Source organism: Salvelinus fontinalis, chromosome 42, assembly GCF_029448725.1.
Source record: "Salvelinus fontinalis isolate EN_2023a chromosome 42, ASM2944872v1, whole genome shotgun sequence".
NCBI lineage: Eukaryota > Metazoa > Chordata > Actinopteri > Salmoniformes > Salmonidae > Salvelinus > Salvelinus fontinalis.
In genome coordinates this window covers 23,499,263-23,519,445 of record NC_074706.1, presented here as the reverse complement: position 1 = coordinate 23,519,445, position 20,183 = coordinate 23,499,263, and the positions used below count along the sequence as shown (strand labels likewise).

The 20,183-nt window shown below is 43.4% G+C and overlaps 1 protein-coding gene across 2 annotated transcripts in view; it reads left to right on the top strand.

Annotated features, from left to right (window-relative positions):
* Window positions 1-1,460: 1,460 nt before the first annotated feature.
* The window catches only part of LOC129841199 (zinc finger protein 16-like), a 31,776-nt gene continuing 13,053 nt past the window's right edge, over window positions 1,461-20,183 (top strand). The window contains exons 1-5 of one of the 2 annotated variants that reach the window (XM_055909362.1): window positions 1,461-1,980; window positions 2,354-2,484; window positions 14,152-14,316; window positions 15,421-15,532; window positions 15,797-15,915. In XM_055909362.1, coding sequence (XP_055765337.1) covers window positions 1,716-1,980; window positions 2,354-2,484; window positions 14,152-14,316; window positions 15,421-15,532; window positions 15,797-15,915 — 792 coding nt within the window. In that variant the 5' untranslated portion in view covers window positions 1,461-1,715. Of the gene's footprint in view, window positions 1,981-2,353; window positions 2,485-14,151; window positions 14,317-15,420; window positions 15,533-15,796; window positions 18,777-20,183 lie in introns of those variants that run through there. The other variant, XM_055909361.1, reaches the window with a different exon arrangement.

Genomic DNA, 20,183 nt, shown 5'->3' with positions numbered 1-20,183 from the left:
AAAGTATTCTACAATTAATTTTATCAAAGCGAGGGTACAAGATTTACAGAAAAGGTCAAGTGTTACCATAGTGAGAAAAGTTATTCTACTTGTCACGTATCGTTTTGTGCAATAAAAGTACCGTACTTCACGTTATGTGAGTGTATGACCATTTTGTTGAAATTAAATACAAAATTGACTTTATGCTGACTGACTTGGTTATTTTTGAAGAATTTCTCATCTCAGTAGAACCAAAACATCATACTTAATTCTTGAATCAACAAATATATACTTTTTATTTATTTTTATAGTGAACTCCAATGGCTCCATATTGTTAGGTACTTGAATCAGTGTTAGGAGATTAGATTGTGGTTAAGATTTTATAATATCATGGAATGTTTTTGTGTGTACAGCAAAGAGTTTCTTATATAAACCTTTACAGTCTGCAGTCAATGAGGACCTGCTGATATCCAGTGTTGATGGCGGGAGAGACTGGACCTCTGAAGCGGATGGTCACAAAACATGACCCTGGATCAGGAGCCGTTGAGCTTCTTTCCCGAGTTGGAACCAGGACTCAACCACGAGGGACAGAGACTCCACCACCACACAGAACACACGCAGTGGACAGGTGGACTGAACAACCTCAGTCCTGGTGGTCATCAGAGAGACAGAGGCTCCAGTCAGGGATCCAGTCTGCAGCCCAGACCCTTCTCTTCACAGTCTCAGTGCAGGGATGAAGCAGGGCCTGGGGCTGATAGAGATAGACCCTCCTGTTCCTATGATACAAACACCATAGTATCCATGATGAACAGAGCAGGTCACCCTGGGATTCAGCCTTCACAGAGAGTGGTGGGAGACCCCCCTGGTGGTAGTCTATCAGCAAGTCTGTCGTCTCCTTCAGGATCTCATCTAATGCCTGGTGAATGGGTTAATAGAAAGCCTGGGTCTGGACCAGAGTCTAGCCTTCTTCAGCTACCTCATGGTTACCCCACCAATACAGACAGGGTCAGCATGGGTGTTTACCACAAGTGGTACCTAGCCTATAACACAGCACATAATCTCAACAACACCCAAACAATGGCGAGAGGTCAAGGAGGAAGCTCAACGTTGAGTTTCACGCAGGGGATATATGGGAACCAATTTTTGGCTGACATATTATAGATATCATGTGAAGTGTCTTTTTTGTGAGAGGGTAATTAAATTCACACCCCTCATTTGCTTGTTACTTGAAACAGGCTTGTGTAAATACCTGTTTTTAGAGAGGCAGTAAAACTAGGCTAGAACAAGGATAGTTTAATATTTACTGTACTGAGGTGATGTAAATGGAATAAAGTCCTTACTTTCTACACTATTCTTGTTAATAGTTATTTTTAAAGAAGTCTGTGATGAGCTTGAAATATACTGATCATAGTACATTTGATTTGTAATGTAATTAGCAGTACCGTAATTCAAAGAACAGCCCGCATACCTTTTCATTTAACCACACCCTTTCAGCTACGACGCCAACCAATAACATGCTTTCTCTTCTGTGTAAACGGAAGTGAACAGTGACTTAGAACAATTTCCACAATAGTGTTTTATTGTTGTTATTTAGACGTTTATTAACACCCTGTAACTTAAAATATGACGCATTCAACTGCACAACTTCACATACTTAACCCCAGGTAGTGTTTAATTCACCTTGGAGACAGGACTTGGTTGATAGATGTTATCTAGGTAACGCTAGCTAGCGAACAATGGCTAACGTTAAATGTATGGTTTTTCACACTCAAATAGCCTCCATCATAGAGGTGCTAGCAAATGCAGCCGTGGAAGATATCTGCAAACTCGTAGACGACGATTATGCAGTGTTTCGTTTGGAAATAACTCAAAGCCAGAAAGAAAACCGGGTATTGCGGAGGAAACTACAGCTTCAGGAACTGAAGGTGTCACGGGAGCGCGTTCTCTCCAGTCGTCCCAGAAATGTCAAGATACTTGACCGATACAGGGGAATGGCAAAAGGTAGGCCCGTTCCCCTCTGCGCATGTTCGACTTCAGATGTGTTTACCACAGATATGGTTAACCAGAATTGGGTCTTGGTCAGTTTCGGGATAGTATGCAATAAATTCCTTGATTACTAAGCTATCTTTCACAAACACACAATATCATATTCTAACCAGATTCTTCATTTAATGCATTTCCTATTATTTACTCAATGAAAATAATGGGATGCATGGAACATAATACATTGATCAATACATAGTATATCAATAAGTTATAGGAAGTGTTACCTTACATCCTGGCCAATTCTAGACAGTGTCAATAGTGTACAATATACCGTTGAGCATTGACAGTAGTTAACCCAACCACCTCTTCTACCCAATCACTCTCTCAGGTGAAGGACATCTCATTGGAGGCCACAGGAGCTTTGTGAAGCCAGCGGGACACAATACATGGAGAGATGACCAACCAATCACTGTTGATGAGGGGAGTGGAACCTCAACCCAGCACGTTATCATGATAGAGGTTAGTGTAATAATATTACATCAAAATTACAGTACATCAAATGTGGACATTTGTGGACAGAAAGGCTCCCCACAGCTATTCACTTGCTTACATGTACATCCTTATTTATCTGGCATAGCGGAGTTTGGAGACTTCCCTACGACATTGTTATCCAATTCAACTCATGTACCGGTAATAGGTTTGTGACAAATGTAAAACATTTGTTAATGTTTATACAGCCATTTTTTCAAAACTAATTTAAACAAGAAAACAATCCTGTAATGTACAATGCAGATATGGTCCTGCATATGACCACTAGGGGGCAATGCAGCTCAGTATACCGCAGTCATGGCTACCAGACAGCACTCACCTCACTGCTGTCCCCCACCCAGTCAGCAACGATGGTAGTTTATTCCGTTTTTTGGTTCTCTGCTGTGTGCCTCTCCACGTATGGACTTGGTATTTTACTAAATAGGGCTACCTTCTATATACCAGGGCTTTCCAACCCTGTTCCTGGAGAGCTACCCTTCTGTAGGTTTTCGCTCTAAACCTAATTGTAATTAACCTCATTCAGTTTATCAACCAGCTAATTATTAGACTCAGGTGTGCTATAGTACTGTTGTACAAACACCAACAGGATGGTAGCTGGCCAGGAACAGGGTTGGAGAGCCCTGCCTTAGAATGTAAATTGTCATAGTCGAGGCATATTGATTAAATTGTTGTAAAGGTGCGGAGAGGTCTGTCTGTGATAAAGAGATGCTCAGCATTTTTAACATCACAGTCAACCAAACAAGTCCTGCAGGCTCTAGTTTTATCTAATCTTGACCGTATTGCCCCGGTGATATGGTGAAGTGCTGCAAAGAAGGACCTAGAAAAGCTGCAGCTGGCCCAGAACAGAGCAGCAAGTGTTGCTCTTCAATGTACACAGAGGGCTAATGTCAACAGTATGCATGTCAGTCTCTTTTGGCTCAAAGTACAGGGGAGACTGACTGCATCAATTCATGTTTTTGAGAAATATTGTTTAAAATTCCAAATTGTCTGTATAATCGAACTTACATATAACTCTGACAGACATACAGTACATACCCCACCAGACATGCCACCAGGTTTCTCTTCAGTCCCCAAATCCAGAACTAATTCAAGGCAATGCACAGCATTGTATGCACAGATCAGCTAGCAGGCATATTCACTGTAATTTTCAACCTCTCCATGTCCCAGTCTGTAATCCCCACATATTACAATGACTACAATCATTCCTGTTCCCAAGAACTCTAAAGCTTCATGCCACAATGACTACCACCATGTAGAACTCACATCTGTCATCATGAAGTGATTTGAAAGGCTGGTTATGGCACACATCAACTCCACTATCCCAGGCCCACTCCAATTTGCATACCGCTCCAACAGACCAATAGACGACACAATCTCAAATTGCACTCCACACTGCCCTCACCCACCTAGATTGGTGTTCCTCCTATGTGAGAATGCTGTTCATTGACTACAGCCCAGTGTTCAACACCATTGTCCCCTTCAAGCTCGTCACCAAGCTTAGGACCCTGGGACTGAATACCTCCCTCTGCAACTGGATCCTAGACTTCTTGGCAGGCCGACCTCAGGTGGTGAGGGTAGGCAACATCACCTCCAACACGCTGACCCTCAACATAGGGGCCTCATAGGGGTGTGCGCGCTTAGTCCCCTCCTGTACTCCCTGTTACCCACGACTGAGTGGCCACGCACATCTCCCAACACCATCATCAAGTTTGCTGGCGACATGATGGTGATAAGCCTGATCATCAGCGATGATTAGACAGCCTACAGGGAGGAGGGCAGTGACGTGTGGTGCCAGGACAACAACCTCACCATCAACGTCAGTAAGGCCAAGGAGCTGATCGTGGACTACAGGGGGGGGGGGGGGGGAGAGCACGCCCCCATCCACGTCGACGGGGCCGAGAGCTTCAAGTCCCTCGGTGTCAAATCACTAAGGACTTAAAGTAGTCCACTCACGCGCATAGTCGTGAAGAAGACATGATGGTGCCTCTTTCCCCTCAGGAAGTTGAAAAGGTTTGGTATGGGCCCACAAATCCTCAGTTATAGGTACGCTTATAATCGTTAAGGACTGGGGAGTTTTTCAGGATAAAAATAAAAGGAATGGAGCTATGCACAGTCAACATCCTAGAGGAAAACCTGGTTCAGTCTGCTTTCCACCAGACACTGGGAGATGAATTCACCTTTCAGCAGGACAATAACCTTAAACACAAGGCCAAATCTACACTGGAGTTGCTTACCAAGAAGACTGAATGTTCCTGAGTGGCAGAGTTACAGTTTTTACCTAAATCTGCTTGTAAATCTATGGTATGACTTAAATGGTTGTCTAGCAATGATCAACAACCAACTTGACAGAGCTTTTAAAAGTAATAATGTGCAAATATTGTACATTGCAGGTGTGCAAGGCTCTCACACGGAACCCAAACCGGCTGCGCGCGTGCGCTATCGTGCATAAATTTATTTTGCCCCCCCCCACACCAAACGTGATCTCGACACGCAGGTTAAAATATCAAAACAAACTCTGATCCAATGACATTAATTTGGGGACAGGTCGAAAAGCATTAAACATGTATGGCAATTTAGCTAGTTAGCTTGCACTTGCTAGCTAACGTTAATTTGTCCTATTTAGCTAGCTTGCTGTTGCTAGCTAATTTGTCCTGGGATATAAACATTGAGTTGTTATTTTACCTGAAATGCACAAGGACCTCTACTCCGACAATTAATCCACACATAAAACGGCCAAACGAATTGTTTCTAGTCATCTCTCCTCCTTCCAAGCTTTTTCATTGTTTAACTTATATGGTGATCGCATCTAAACTTTCATTGTATTACCACGACTACCGGCAAAACAGTTAGCCTTTCAATCACCCACGTGGGTATGACCAATGAGGAGATGGCACGTGGGTACCTGCTTCTATAAACCAATGAGGAGATGGAAGAGGCAGGACTTGCAGCGCGATCTGTGTCAGAAATAGGAAAGACTTCTATTTTAGACCTTGGCATCGTAGACGTGCGCGAGCAGTGTGGGTGCAATAATTGAATAACATGGATTTCTAAATGTATTTTGCGACGCTCGCGCACGCGACGTGTCCGTTCTGGTCAGCATGTTAGAGACTTACCTAGAAAGACTCACAGCTGTAAACGCTGCCAAAAGAGATTCTAACATGTATTGACTCGGTGGTGTGAATAATTATGTAAATGAGATATACAGTGCCTTTTAGAAATGTCTAGATTTTTTGGTTGTGTTGTTTTTATTTGACATGTGTGTAGTAGACAAGCAGCAAGAGTAGCTGCAGCTAATGAGGATCCTAATAAAATATTATCTGCATTTACCCAATTGAGCTAATCATTAGCTAGATCCCAAATGTGATCTTTTTACTAGTTTGCATCATATAGAATTTTATTACCCAAAAAACGTGCATAAACACAGTGAATATAATGTAGGCTAGTGATGTGCGGGTTGACTCATAACCCGCAGTGCCCGCGGGAGTCCGACCGATATTGATTTGATTGGGCCGCCTAACAAAGAGATCAAGGAAAAAGGAGGGCTATTATTATTATACACCATTTCTGACCATTTAGAACAGTGTAATTTTTAAAAAATAAAAATATAATACCAGAGAGGCTGTTATAACAAACAAAAAAGTGTAAAGCTTTTATTACAGCATAGCAAAGATTATAAAACAGCCAAATTTGTAAAATTGTTGCGTGAGACTTGGTGCTCACGGAATGAGTAGGCTATTACACAAACACTCAAACAGGAAACAGAAGCAGGATCTGTCTTATTTCTGTAGAAAGACAGTACCAGTCAAAAGTTTGGACACACCTACTCAAGGTTTTTTTCATTATTTTTCCTATTTGACATTGTACAATAATACTGAAGACATCAAAACTATGAAATAACACATATGGAATCATGTAGTAACCAAAAAAGTGTTAAACAAATCAGCAAATGAGATTCTTCAAATAGCCACCCTTTGCCTTGATGACATCTTTGCACACTATTGGCAGTCTCTCAACCAGCTTCATGAGGTAGTCACCTGGAATGCATTTCAATTAAGCAATGGACATTAGACCGGTGGAAATCTCTCCTTTGGTCTGGAGTCCAAATTTTTGATTTTTGATTCCAAACGGTGTCTCTTTGTGAGACGCAGAGTAGGTGAACGGATGATATCCGCATGTGTGGTTCCCACCGTGAAGCATGGAGGAGGAGGTGTGGGGGTGCTTTGCTGGTGACACTGTCTGTGATTTATTTAGAATTCAAGGCACACTTAACCAGCATGGATACCACAGCATTCTGCAGCAATACGCCATCCCATCTGGTTTGCGCTTAGTGGGACTATCATTTGTTTTTCAACAGGACAATGACCCAACACACCTTCAGGCTGTGTAAGGGCTATTTGACCAAGACGGAGAGTGATGGAGTGCTGCATCAGATGACTTGGCCTCCACACTCATGCGACCTCAACCCAATTGAGATGGTTTGGGATGAGTTGGACCGCAGAGTGAAGGAAAAGCAGCCAACAAGTGCTCAGCATATGTGGAAGCATTCCAGGTTAAGCTGTTTGAGAGAATGCCAAGAATGTGCAAAGCTGTCAAGGTGAAGGGTAGCTACTTTGAAGAATATAAAATACAAAATAATATTTTGATTTGTTTAACACTTTTTTGGTGATTTCATGTGTGTTATTTCATAGTTTTGATGCATTCACTATTATTCTACATTGTAGAAAATAGTCAAAACAAAGAAAAACTCTTGAATGAGTAGGTGTGTCCAAACTTATGACTGGTACTGTATATGGATGATTCATAAAGCCAGGCACATTTAACAGTTAGGCTGTTGATTATAGACCTAATTAAGTTGGTTTCCTCTCTCCTCACATTTCTTAGCCCGAGGCCGGCCACAATATGACAACAGCCACTTCAAGTGCAGGGCGCGAAATTCAAAATATATTTTTTAGAAATATTTAACTTTCACACATTAACAAGTCCAATACAGCAAATGAAAGGTACACATCTTGTGAATCCAGCCAACATGTCTGATTTTTAAAATGTTTTACAGCGAAAACAGCACGTATATTTATGTTAGCTCACCACCAAATACAAAAAAGGACAGACATTTTTCACAGCACAGGTAGCATGCACAAAGCCAACCTAACTAACCAAGAACCAACCAAACTAACCAACAAACAACTTCATCAGATGACAGTCTTATAACATGTTATTCAATAAATCTATGTTTTGTTTGAAAAATGTGCATATTTCAGGTATAAATCATAGTTTACATTGCAGCTACAATCAGAAATTGCACCGAAAGCAGACAGAATAATTACAGACACCAACGTCAAATACCTAAATACTCATCATAAAACATTTCTGAAAAATACATAGTGTACAGCAAATGAAAGACAGGCATCTTGTGATTCCAGCCAATATTTCCGATTTCTTAAGTGTTTTACAGCGAAAACACAATATAGCGTTATATTAGCTTACAACAATAGCCAGAAACACAAGCCATTCCCCAGTAGCAAAAGTTAGCGATCGTAACAAACCAGCAAAATATATATAATTTTTGACTAACCTTGATAAGCTTCATCAGATGACAGTCCTATAACATCAGGTTATACACACACTTATGTTTTGTTCGAAAATGTGCATATTTAGAGCTGAAATCAGTGGTTATACATTGTGCTAACGTAGCATCTTTTTCCCACAACGTCCGGATATTTTTCTGACACTTTTTCTGACACACATATTCTGACCAAATAGCTATTCATAAACATAACTAAAAAATACATGTTGTATAGGAAATGATAGATACACTAGTTCTTAATGCAATCGCCGTGTTAGAATTCTAAAAATAACTTCATTACGACATCCAGCTTAGGTATAGCGAGAGAGTACCCAAAAGCTGGGTGCAAACGACTAGCACAACATGTTCGACAGATATATGAAATAGCATCATAAAATGGGTCCTACTTTTGCTGATCTTTCATCAGAATGTTGTACAAGGGGTCCTTTGTCGGGAACAATCGTTGTTTGGATTTAGAACGGCCTTTTTCCCTCTCGATTTAGCAAGCACACTTGCCAAGTGGCGCGAATCTCTCCATTTCAACAAACGGAAGAGAACGGAACACGGCAAAACTCCCGAAAAAATTTCAATAATCTGATTAAACTATATTGAAAAAACATACTTTACGATGATATTGTCACATGTATCAAATAAAATCAAAGCCGGAGATATTAGTCGTCCATAACGACAGCTTATCAGAAGGCAAATCCAGGTCCCTTGACGCGCTCTCCAGAAAACAGGAAACTGGGGACACGTCATACAAAGAGCTATTATACGAGCCCAGATCAAGTTACACACTCCATTTCTTCTCTCACTCCTTGTCAACATCTAGTGGAAGACGTATGAAGTGCATCTAAACGAATAAATATCAAGGACTTTAATAGGCAGCCCCTAGAAGAGAGCATCGATTTCAGATTTTCCACTTCCTGTCAGGAAGTTTGCTGCAAAAGGAGTTCTGTTTTACTCACAGATATACAGGTTAAGGGCTTTTTTCTCATCTCCTATCTCTGCTGCTGCCTCCGCTGCATTGTTCTCAACACCAATATGCTGGTTAATTGAGCTATTATGCACATACAGTTGAAGGCGGAAGTTTACAAACACCTCAGCCAAATACATTTAAACTCAGTTTTTCACAATTCCTGACATTTAATCCCAGTAAAAACTCCCTGTCTTAGGTCAGTTAGGATCACCACTTTATTTTAAGAATGTGAAATGTCAGAATAATAGCACAGAGAATGATTTATTTCAGCTTTTATTTCTTTCATCACATTCCCAGTGTGTCAGAAGTTTACATACACTCAATTAGTATTTGGTAGCATTGCCTTTAAATTTTTTAACTTAGGTCAAACGTTTCAGGTACCCTTCCACAAGCTTCCCACAATAAATTGGGTGCATTCTGGCCCATTCCTCATGACAGAGCTGGTGTAACTGAGTCGGGTTTGTAGGCCTCCTTGCTCACACATGCTTTTTCAGTCCTGCCCACAAATGTTCTATGGGATTGAGGTCAGGGCTTTGTGAAGGCCACTCCAATACCTTGACTTTGTTGTCCTAAAGCCATTCTGCCACAACTTTGGAAGTATGCTTGGGTTCATTGTCCATTTGGAAGACCCATTTGCGACCAAGCTTTAACTTCCTGACTGATGTCTTGAGATGTTGCTTTAATATATCCACATAATTTTCCTCCCTCATGATGCCATCTATTTTGTGAAGTGCACCAGTCCCTCCTGCAGCAAAGCACCCCCACAACATGATGCTGCCACCCCCGTGCTTCACGGTTGGGATGGTGTTCTTCGGCCTTCCCTTTTTCCCCCCTTTTTCCTCCAAACATAACGATGGTCATTATGGCCAAACAGTTCTATTTTTGTTACATCATACCAGAGGACATTTCTCCAAAAAGTATGATCTTTGTCCCTATGTGCAGTTGCAAACCGTAGTCTGGCTTCTTTATGGCGGTTTTAGAGCAGTGGCTTCTTCCTTGCTGAGCAGCCTTTCAGGTTATGTCGATATTGGACTCATTTTACTGTGGATATAGATAATTTTGTACCTGTTTCCACCAGCCTTTTCACAAGGTCCTTTGCTGTTCTGGGATTGAGTTTCACTTTTCGCACCAAAGTATGTTCATCTCTAGGATACGGAACGTGTCTCCTTCCTGAGCGGTATGACGGCTACGTGGACCCATGGTGTTTATACTTACGTACTATTGTTTGTACAGATGAACGTGGTACCTTCAGGCGTTTGGAAATTACTCCCATGGATGAACCAGACTACAATTTTTTTTTCTGAGGTCTTGGCTGATTTCTTTTGATTTTCCCATGATGTCAAGCAAAGAGGCACTGAGTTTGAAGGTAGGCCTTGAAATACATTCACAGTTACACCTCCAATTGACTCAGGCTAATTGACATCGTTTATCAGAAGCTTCTAAAGCCATGACATCATTTTCTGGAATTTTCTAAGCTGTTTAAAGGCACAGTCCACTTAGTGTATGTAAACTTCTGACCCACTGGAATTGTGATAGTGAATTATAAGTGAAATAATCTGCTGTAAACAATTGTTGGAAAAATTACTTGTGTCATGCACAAAGTAGATGTCCTCACCGACTTGCCAAAACTATAATTTGTTAACATGAAATTTGTGGAGTGGTTGAAAAACAAGTTTTAATGACTCCAACCTAAGTGTATGTAAACTTCTGACTAGAACTGCAGCAACATGGTCTAGGAAAGGGAGCCAATTCAACAGCGCATGGATGTTTCAGAACCGCAGACAGCAACCGCTATCCAACGTGGGAGAAAGCGCATTTGTTATAATATTTGTTTCTGTTGCACCACAATTCAAGGGCAGAGATTTCTTCGATTACAGGGAAAGCTTAGACAAATCCAGAAGTTGCGACCCACTTACTCACTCAGGCATTACGACCCAGTGTCCATGTCGATGGGGCCTTCTGATTCAACCGGGAACGTCCTTTTCGATCAGGTATTGAACTCAAACAACAGAGCTAAAGCCCAGTCTCGGGAGGGGGAGCCACAACAGGCAATAATAAAGTGGAACGGTTCCTCTGCATGTTCTGTAACAAAGGCTTCAGCTGCCCCCAGAAGGTGGCAATCCACCAGATGGTTCGCACAGCTGTGAAATCGTTTGTCTGCCCCCAGTGTGAGAAGAGGTTCTCCCCCACATGCACCAGCTGAAGATGCACCAGAAGGTCCCCACGGGAGAGAGGATGTTCGCCTGGACACACTGCGGGAAGAGGTTCTCAGAGAGGAGCTATTCCACTCTACAACATAAAAAGTAGATTGTTTAGATCAAACCCTGCATTAAAGACAAAGATACATTTTCATTGTTGTCCACAGATGTATTTCCGATGTATTACAGTGTTGAATATTCCTGGGTAGAATATTGCATTCAGACATTGTGTGATAAGGCATATACGGTGCCTTGGGAAAATATTCAGACCCCTTGACTTTTTCCACATTTTGTTTCGTTACAGCCTTATTCTAAAATGGATTTAAAAAATCAAAAAAACCTCAGCACACATGATGCCAGAGGAGGTGGCAGCAGTTTTACAGGCTCCTAACCAATTGTGCTATTGTGTGTGTTTTTTTTGTAAGTTATTTTGTACATAATGTTTCTGCCACTGTCTCTTATGACCAAAAGGAGCTTCTGGATATCATAACAGCGATTACTCACCTGGTATTGGACAAATATTTTTTCTTTAACATGCCAGATGCAAAGGACTTACTTCAGACACCGAACATGGCCCAAATCCCCATCATTCGCATGAAGAAGAGATGGAGATTTAGGGGACGTAGGTCAGGGTTCCTTGTAAGAATCTGACAGCGAGTGAGTAATCCCCCGCCTACCATCAGTCCTATTAGCCAACGTGCAATCATTGGATAATTAACTAGATGAGCTCCGATCAAGACTATTCTACCCAAGGGACAATAACTGTAATATATCTTATGTTTCACCAAGTCATGGTTGAACGACTGGGTTTTCCGGGCATTGGCAAGATAGAAAAGCTGCCTCCGGTAAAGACAAGGGGTCTCGGTCTATTTGTCAATAATTGCTGGTGCACAAAATATAATATTAAGGAAGTCTTGAGGTTTTGCTCGCCTGAGGTAGAGTATCATGATAAGCACTATTTACCAAGAGAGTCTATCTATATTTTTTGTAGCTGTCTATTTACCACCACAAACCAAACTAAGACCACACTCAACAAGTTGTATATGGCCATAAGCAAACAAGAAAATGCTCATCCAGAGGCGGCAGTCCTTGTGGCCGGGGACTTTAATGCAGGGAACCTTAAATCTGTTTTACCTAATTTCTAAGAGCGTGTTACATGTGCAACCAAAGAAAGAAATGTAAAAAATAAAAACTCTAGACCACCTATACTCCACACACAGAGACGTGTACAAAGCTCTCCCTCGCCCTCCACTTGACAAATCTGACCATAATTCTATCCTCCTGATTGCTGTTTGCAAGCAAAAACGAAAGAAGGAAGTACCAGTGACTCGCTCAATATGGAAGTGGTCAGAAGATGCAGATGCTTAAGCTACAGGACTGTTTTGCTAGCTCAGACTTGAATATGTTCAGGGATTCTTCCGGCATTGAGGAGTACACCACATCAGTCACTGGCTTCATCAATAAGTACATCTGACTTCGTCCCCACAGTGACCGTACGTACATACCCCAACCAGAAGCCATGGATTACAGGCAACAATACAGGAAGGACTAAGATTGAATCCTACTATACCGGCTTGGACGCTCGTCAGAGCTTGCAAACTCTTACGGACAACAAAGGGAAGCACAGCCACGAGCCGCCCAGTGACACGAGCCTACCAGACGAGCTAAATTACTTCGTTGCACGCTTGGAGGCAAGCATGAGAGCACCAGCTGTTCCAGACGACTGTGTGATCACACACTCCGTAGCCAATATGAGTAAGACCTTTAAACAGGTCAACATTCACAACGCCGCAGAGCCAGACCGATTAGCAAGACATGTACTCCGAGGATGCGCTGACCAACTGGCAAGTCTTCACTGACATTTTCAACCTGTCCCTGACAGATTCTGTAATACCAACATGTTTCAAGTAGATCACCATAGTCCCTGTGCCCAAGAACACCAAGGTAACCTGCCTAAATGACTACCGACCCATAGCACTCACGTCTGTAGCCATGAAGTGCTTTCAAAGGCTGGTCATGGCTCACATCAACACCATTATCCCAGAAACCCTAGACCCACTTCAATTTGCATACCGCACCAACAGATCCACAGATGAGGCAATCTCTATTGCACTCCACACTGCCCTTTCCTACCTGCACAATAGGAACACATACGTGAGAATGCTATTCATTGACTACAGCTTAGCATTCAACACCATAGAGCCCTCAAAGCTCATCACTAAGCTAAGGACTCTGGGACTAAACACCTCCCTCTGCAACTGGATCCTGGACTTCCAGACGGGCCGCCCCCAGGTGGTAAGGGTAGGTAACAACATATTTGCCACACTGATCCTCAACACGGTGGCCCCTCAGGGGTGCGTGCTGTACTCCCTGTTCACCCATGACTGCATGGTCAAGCACGACTCCAACACCATCATTAAGTTTGCTGACGACAACAGTGGTAGGTCTGATCACCGACAATGATGAGACAGCCTACAGGGAGGAGGTCAGAGACAACAACCTCTCCCTCAACGTGATCAAGACAAAGGAGATGATCGTGGACTACAGGAAAAGGAGGGCCGAGCATGCCCCAATTCTCATCGACGGAACTGTAGTGGAGCAGGTTGAGAGCTTCAAGTTCCTTGGTGTCCACATCTTTAGTATACATCATATCTGATCTCACCCTATTCTGCATACACCTGACAGCGCTTTATATCCATTATAGACTTACTAAATATACCTACACACTAGCAAACACCTACTGTACAAGTCAAAACAGTTGTCCAATTTGGTTGATGATGACTTTATTTATCACAGCTGTCCACCATGATGTATTTAAGAACAAAGTAATTCTGTAACTACCATATAGGACTCAAACGTAGTGGGGATGGGTAATCTGTATCACCTATCTCTTCCAGGAGGAGGAGGCTCCAGAGGTGCTGCTGGTGAAGGAGGAGGGGTATGAGGAGGGTCTGGGGAACCCTGAGGGGACCATGGTCATGGAGGACAACCAGACTACACCTCCTCCTGAATCCACAGAGGAACCAGCTGAGCAGCACAGGACCACACACAGTCTCACTGAGGTGAGCCCACTAAACTACTGTCTGAATGGTATTAGTTCAGGGCCTGTATCCACAAAGCCTCTCAGAGTAGGAGTGTTGATCTAGTATCAGTTTTGCCTTTTAGATCATAGTTTTATTCATTATGTCGACAAGTCAATCAGCACTTCTACTCTGAGATACTCTGTAGATACGGTCTCAGGTATTGATTCATTTTGTCTATTATCAAACCATTAAAGAGTGTCAAATAAACCAATCAACTAACATGTTTGCATAGCAATCCCTCATTGCGAAATCAGAAGATACTCAATAGCAGGATGCAAATATATAATGTTTTGGTTACACTTTACTTGACACCTAGCATCGTAACGTTATAACATGGTCATATCTATGTAATATGTCATAACAGCTGACATAACTTGTCATATGGCCATAACACTGTCATGACACATATTTACACCTGACATATTACATGATTGTATGGCACATAAATGTAAAACCCCACATTTATTCAACTGTGTTTTTTGTCAGGTTTGCCAAGTTTCTTTTTGAACGTTTTCGTACATCCTTTGTCATATTTTTGTTTTAAGAAACTTGTAGAAAATACACTGACACTGTCATGAGGCATTATGACCATCGTGTGTCACTTTACTTGGACTAAGAAAATACAATGACAAGAAGCTTAATGACCATCAAATAAGCCAGATAGGCCTATCACGTACATGCCCTTATGTCAGTCATCAGTCAAAAAGAGGGTGTCTTGTTCTGCTCCTAAAATCTGCTCCTGTATTCATCCCAGTCATCAGCAACAGCACATTGGGGAAGGTACATGTCTGACATCAATGTGTGCGCAATTACAATAATAATTTAATTTGGTCAATTTCAGAAAATGTTCTAGGTAGGATTTGTGTGTTTTGATACTCTTATTTAGGTGCCATAACCAGCCATAAAATAATGCAATATGTCACAAGAGGTCTAAGTATGTGCTATGACAGTGTTATGACCATAATTTGTCATGTCAGCTGTTATAACATGACACGGTTATGACCGTGTTATGATGCTAGGTGTCAAGTAAAGTGTTACCTAGATTTCTTGATCCAACATCCTCTCACACTGTATCTCTTACAGTCAATAGACATGGAGGATGGGAAGCCTGATCTGCTGCTAGTCAAAGAGGAGACAATAGAAGACGGACCAGAGAGCATTGATCTGCTGAGTGGACTAAAGATGGGGGAGCAAGGTAAGGAAGAAATGCATATAGCCTACATACAGTAATAGATCTTCAAAATACATATAGCCCACATACAGTAATAGATCTTCAATGGGAATAGTGATGCGCCTGGCTATTATTTTTCTTAATTCAAAAAATGAAATCAATAAAACTTATGTTTACATACAAAAACACATCATGTATGAACTTGACCAGGTAATTGACAACAAACAAATCCATATGTAGTGTTCTCTTCCATATTTGTAAAGTCTATTTTCGAACCTCTTCCTGCAGGTGATTGGATGGAGGCTAAAAGAGGAGACCGTGCGGCCATCTTCGATTCCCAAACCCAGACTGGTGCAGCCAAGGGCCGAGGGGATGACATCACTGAGCAGGCCAGGACCAGAGGCGAGGTCAGTGGATGGGACAGCGTCCTCAACTCTGGGCTGGGGAACAACACTGTTAACTACAACCAGAAACAGACAGTCGAACACAAAACACCAACTGAATTTAGTCTCCATGACAACAGACTGGCTGAGACCAGGGCGAGGTGTAGATTTGGTCTGCGGGGACGGGGAGGCGTCCGTATGCAGCGAAAGAGAACAGACACAGACTCGGCTAGCGATGCTCCGTCCTGCTCCTATAGTTGTGATTCACAGAGACTGATGGTGCCTCAGCTTAACCCTCTAACAGGTGCTGCCTTCAGCCTGCCTTATATAGGATCTATCAACTGGAACATGGACCCTGTGACAACACAGACACTCCCTGGCCTTCATCCGCCTCACACTCTCCTAATGTTAAACCAGACCTCAGACAATACCAGTGTCTCAACACTAAATAGCTACACAAGCCCATTGACAAGTAGTAGTAACGCTATTAGTAGATCCGGTGGCAAAGAGAAACGCTTCCCGTGTTCATTCTGTGGGAAAGCCTTCAGTTTCCCCAAACACGTGGAGATCCACCAGAGGATGCACACGGGAGAGAAACCGTTCAGCTGTAGCCAGTGTCACATGCGCTTTGCCCAGGCTGGCCACCTGAAGAGGCACCAGAGAGTCCACACAGGGGAGAAACCCTACAGCTGCCCCCAGTGTGAGAAGAGCTTCTCCCGCCAGCCCCAGCTGAAGAGGCACCTGAAGGTCCACACGGGAGAAAGGCCGTTCGCCTGTACGCACTGCGGGAAGAGGTTCTCAGAGAGGAGCTCTCTCAGGATACACCAGCAGAAAATGCACACAGCCCATGTATAGAGTATAGTGACATGTAATGTAGTACTAGTTAGTTTGTAGTTCATTCTGTTGGTTTAGGATGTAGTAGGGAACTGGATGAGGTGAACTGAGGAAAGAATGAGTATGATGAGGCAGAGTACATGATATGGGGATGGTGTCTGTACAAATGCTTCACTGATGAAGAGTGACAAACTTTGCCCCTTTCAGGTTGATGCTGGTGTTTTATAATAAGGAAATGATAGTGCCTTAATTCATGTTTACATTAAATAAAATAGTAATGTGTAATTTTGAACCTTTTCCAAAATTTATTTTATCAAAGTGAGGTTACCAGATTTACAGAAGTTATTCTACACTGAATAAAAATAAACGCAACAAGATTTTACTGAAAGTTTATATAAGGAAATCAGTTAATATAAATAAATGTGTTAGTCCCTAATCTAAGGATTTCACATGACTAGGAATCAGTGTTGTGTTCTAGACCACCTAAAGCGAGACCGGAGAACCGGAGAAAGACCGTAGAATATTGAGTCCGAATCAAGACCAGAAAAATTGGAGTCCAATTCAACACCATGATTGTAATTTTGTCAAATCTCCACCATTGTAAGAGTTCAAAATATCCAGTATTTCTGTGTTCATATTTCAGAAGAACATGTGGATTCTTTAGACATTCAGAAAAGGTGAAAAAAAATGCCTGCTGAGGGAAAATAGAGCCACTCTACAAATTATTACTAACCCAAACAATGAGGACCTTCTACGCCTAAGGATTTTTTAGATTGAACCTTTGTTTAACTAGGCAAGGCAGTTAAGAACGTATCCCTTATTTACAATTATGGCCAAACCCGGATGACACTGGGCCAATTGTGCACCGCCCTATAGGACTCCCAATCACGGCCGGTTGTGATACAGCCTGGAATTGAACCAGGGTGTCTGCAGTGATGCCTCAAGCACTGAGTTGCAGTGCCTAAGACTGCTGCGCCTCTCGGGAGCCCCCGAGTATTTATAACATATTTATAATGATAATAATAATTCTAATTACATTCTTTTCAATGATATTGATATAATCTATTACATTTTTGTTGGAAAGGAAACGGTTAACACTGAAGAGAAAAAAATATCCAAGCAGGATTTTTCTTTGGTGGTCTCTGGGGAGATAAATCTAGCTAGCTCAGTAAGCCATTGGCTAGGCCACCAGAAGCTAGACAGAAAGGATCTGCTATTCAACTACATTTTGGCGTGACAGTGGAATCAACCAATCACATTTTGAATTGTAATGGGTGGGACTGTTTTTACAAAAAAACGTATGGAAACGTCTGCCTTCTCAAAGGCCAGCAGGTCACTGCAGAATAGGGAGCAGTAGTTCTCACGGTCTAGCCAGCTATCTTTTGTTGTAGGCTAGTTTGCAGTGGCTGCAGCATTGTTATTGAAGATGTTGTTGCTAATTTGTAAGCTTCTCACTTTTCAAGAATAACTTTCAACAAGAAGTTAAGTTTCAAATGATCATCATCTGGTGAGTGGAACAGTTTTTTATTGGAGCTCACTTGCTTTTCTTAGCCATTTCTTTGAAAATAACTTGTGTGTGAAACATTGTTGCATTTAAACTTTAGTTCATCGGTTACTTTGTGTTAAATTGTCACGTTCCTGACCGGTTTTCTGTTATTTTGTATGTGTTTGACGGTCAGGGCGTGAGTTTGGGTGGGTAGTCTATGTTATGTGTTTCTATGTTGGTTTAAGGGTGACCTGATATGGCTCTCAATTAGAGGCAGGTGGTTTTCATTTCCTCTGATTGAGAGCCATATTAAGGTAGGTGTTTTCACATTGATTGTTGTGGGTAGTTGTCTCCTGTGTCAGTGTCTGTGTATGTTACGCCACACGGGACTGTTTCGGTTTTGTTTGTTCGTTCGTTTTATGTAGTCATTTTTCCTGTTCATGCGTTCTTCGTGTTTCATGTAAGTTCGTCGTCCAGGTCTGTCTACGTCGTTTATTGTTTTGTAATTATTCAAGTGTTCGTCTTGTTTTCTGTTTTGTTTATTAAATATCATGTCTTATCACAACGCTGCGTCTTGGTTCAATCCATGCTCCTCCTCTTCGGATGAAGAGGAAGAGGAAAGCCGTTACAGAACCACCAACCGAACCACCGGGACCAAGCAGTGTGACTACGAGCAGCGACCAAGTAATCAGGACTCGTGGACTTGGGAGGAAGTATTGGAGGGAAAAGGGCACTGGGCTCATATTGGGGAATATCGCCGCGCTCGTGAGGAGATGGAAGCAGCGAGAGCCCAGGAGCGGTGGTATGAGGAGGCAGCAAGGAGACGTGGCTGGAAGCCCGCGAAGAAACCCCAAAAATTTCTTGGGGGGGGGGGCTAAGAGGTAGTGGGCCAAGGGCAGGTAGGAGACCTGCGCCCACTTCCCAGGCTAACCGTGGAGAGCGGGAGTACGGGCAGACACCGTGTTACGCAGTAGAGCGCACGGTGTCTCCTGTACGTGTTCATAGCCCGGTGCGGGTTATTCCACCTCCCCGCACTGGTAGGGCTAGATTGAGTATTGATGTCATGAAGCCGGCCCTACATATCTGGCCACCAGTACGTCTCCTCGGGCCGGCTTACATGGCACCAGCCTTACGCATGGTGTCCCCGGTTCGCCTACATAGCCCGGTGCGGGTTATTCCACCTCCCCGCACTGGTCGGGCAACGGGGAGCATTCAACCAGGTAAGGTTGGGCAGGCTCAATGCTCAAGGGAGCCAGTACGCCTGCACGGTCCGGTATTTCCGGCGCCACCTCCCCGCCCCAGCCCAGTACCACCAGTGCCTACTCCACGCACCAGGCTTCCAGTGCGTTTCCAGAGCCCTGTTCCTCCTCCACGCACTCTCCCTATGGTGCGTGCCTCCAGTTCCAGCACCACGCACTAAGCCACCTGTGCGTCTCCAGAGCCCTGTTCACACTGTTCCTTCTCCCCGTACTCGTCCTGATGTGCGTGCCCTCAGCCCGGTGCCACCAGTGCCGGTACCACGCACCAGGTCCATAGTGCGTTTTGAGAGTCCAGTGTGCCCTGTCCCTGCTCCCCGCACTAGCCTGAAGGTGCGTGTCCTTAGCCCGGTGCCTCCAGTTCCGGCACCACGCACCAGGCCTACAGTGCGCCTCATCCGGCCAGAGCCATCCGTCTCCCCAGCGCCATCTGAGCCATCCGTCTCCCCAGCGCCATCTGAGCCATCCGTCACCCCAGCGCCATCTGAGCCATCCGTCTCCCCAGCGCCATCTGAGCCATCCGTCACCCCAGCGCCATCTGAGCCATCCGTCTCCCCAGCGCCATCTGAGCCATCCGTCTCCCCAGTGCCGTCTGAGCCATCCATCTGTCCCGAGCCATTAGAGCCGCCCGTCTGTCCCGAGCCGTCAGAGCCGTTAGTCAGACAGGATCTGCCAGAGCCGCCAACCAGGCAGGATCTGCCAGAGCCGCCAACCAG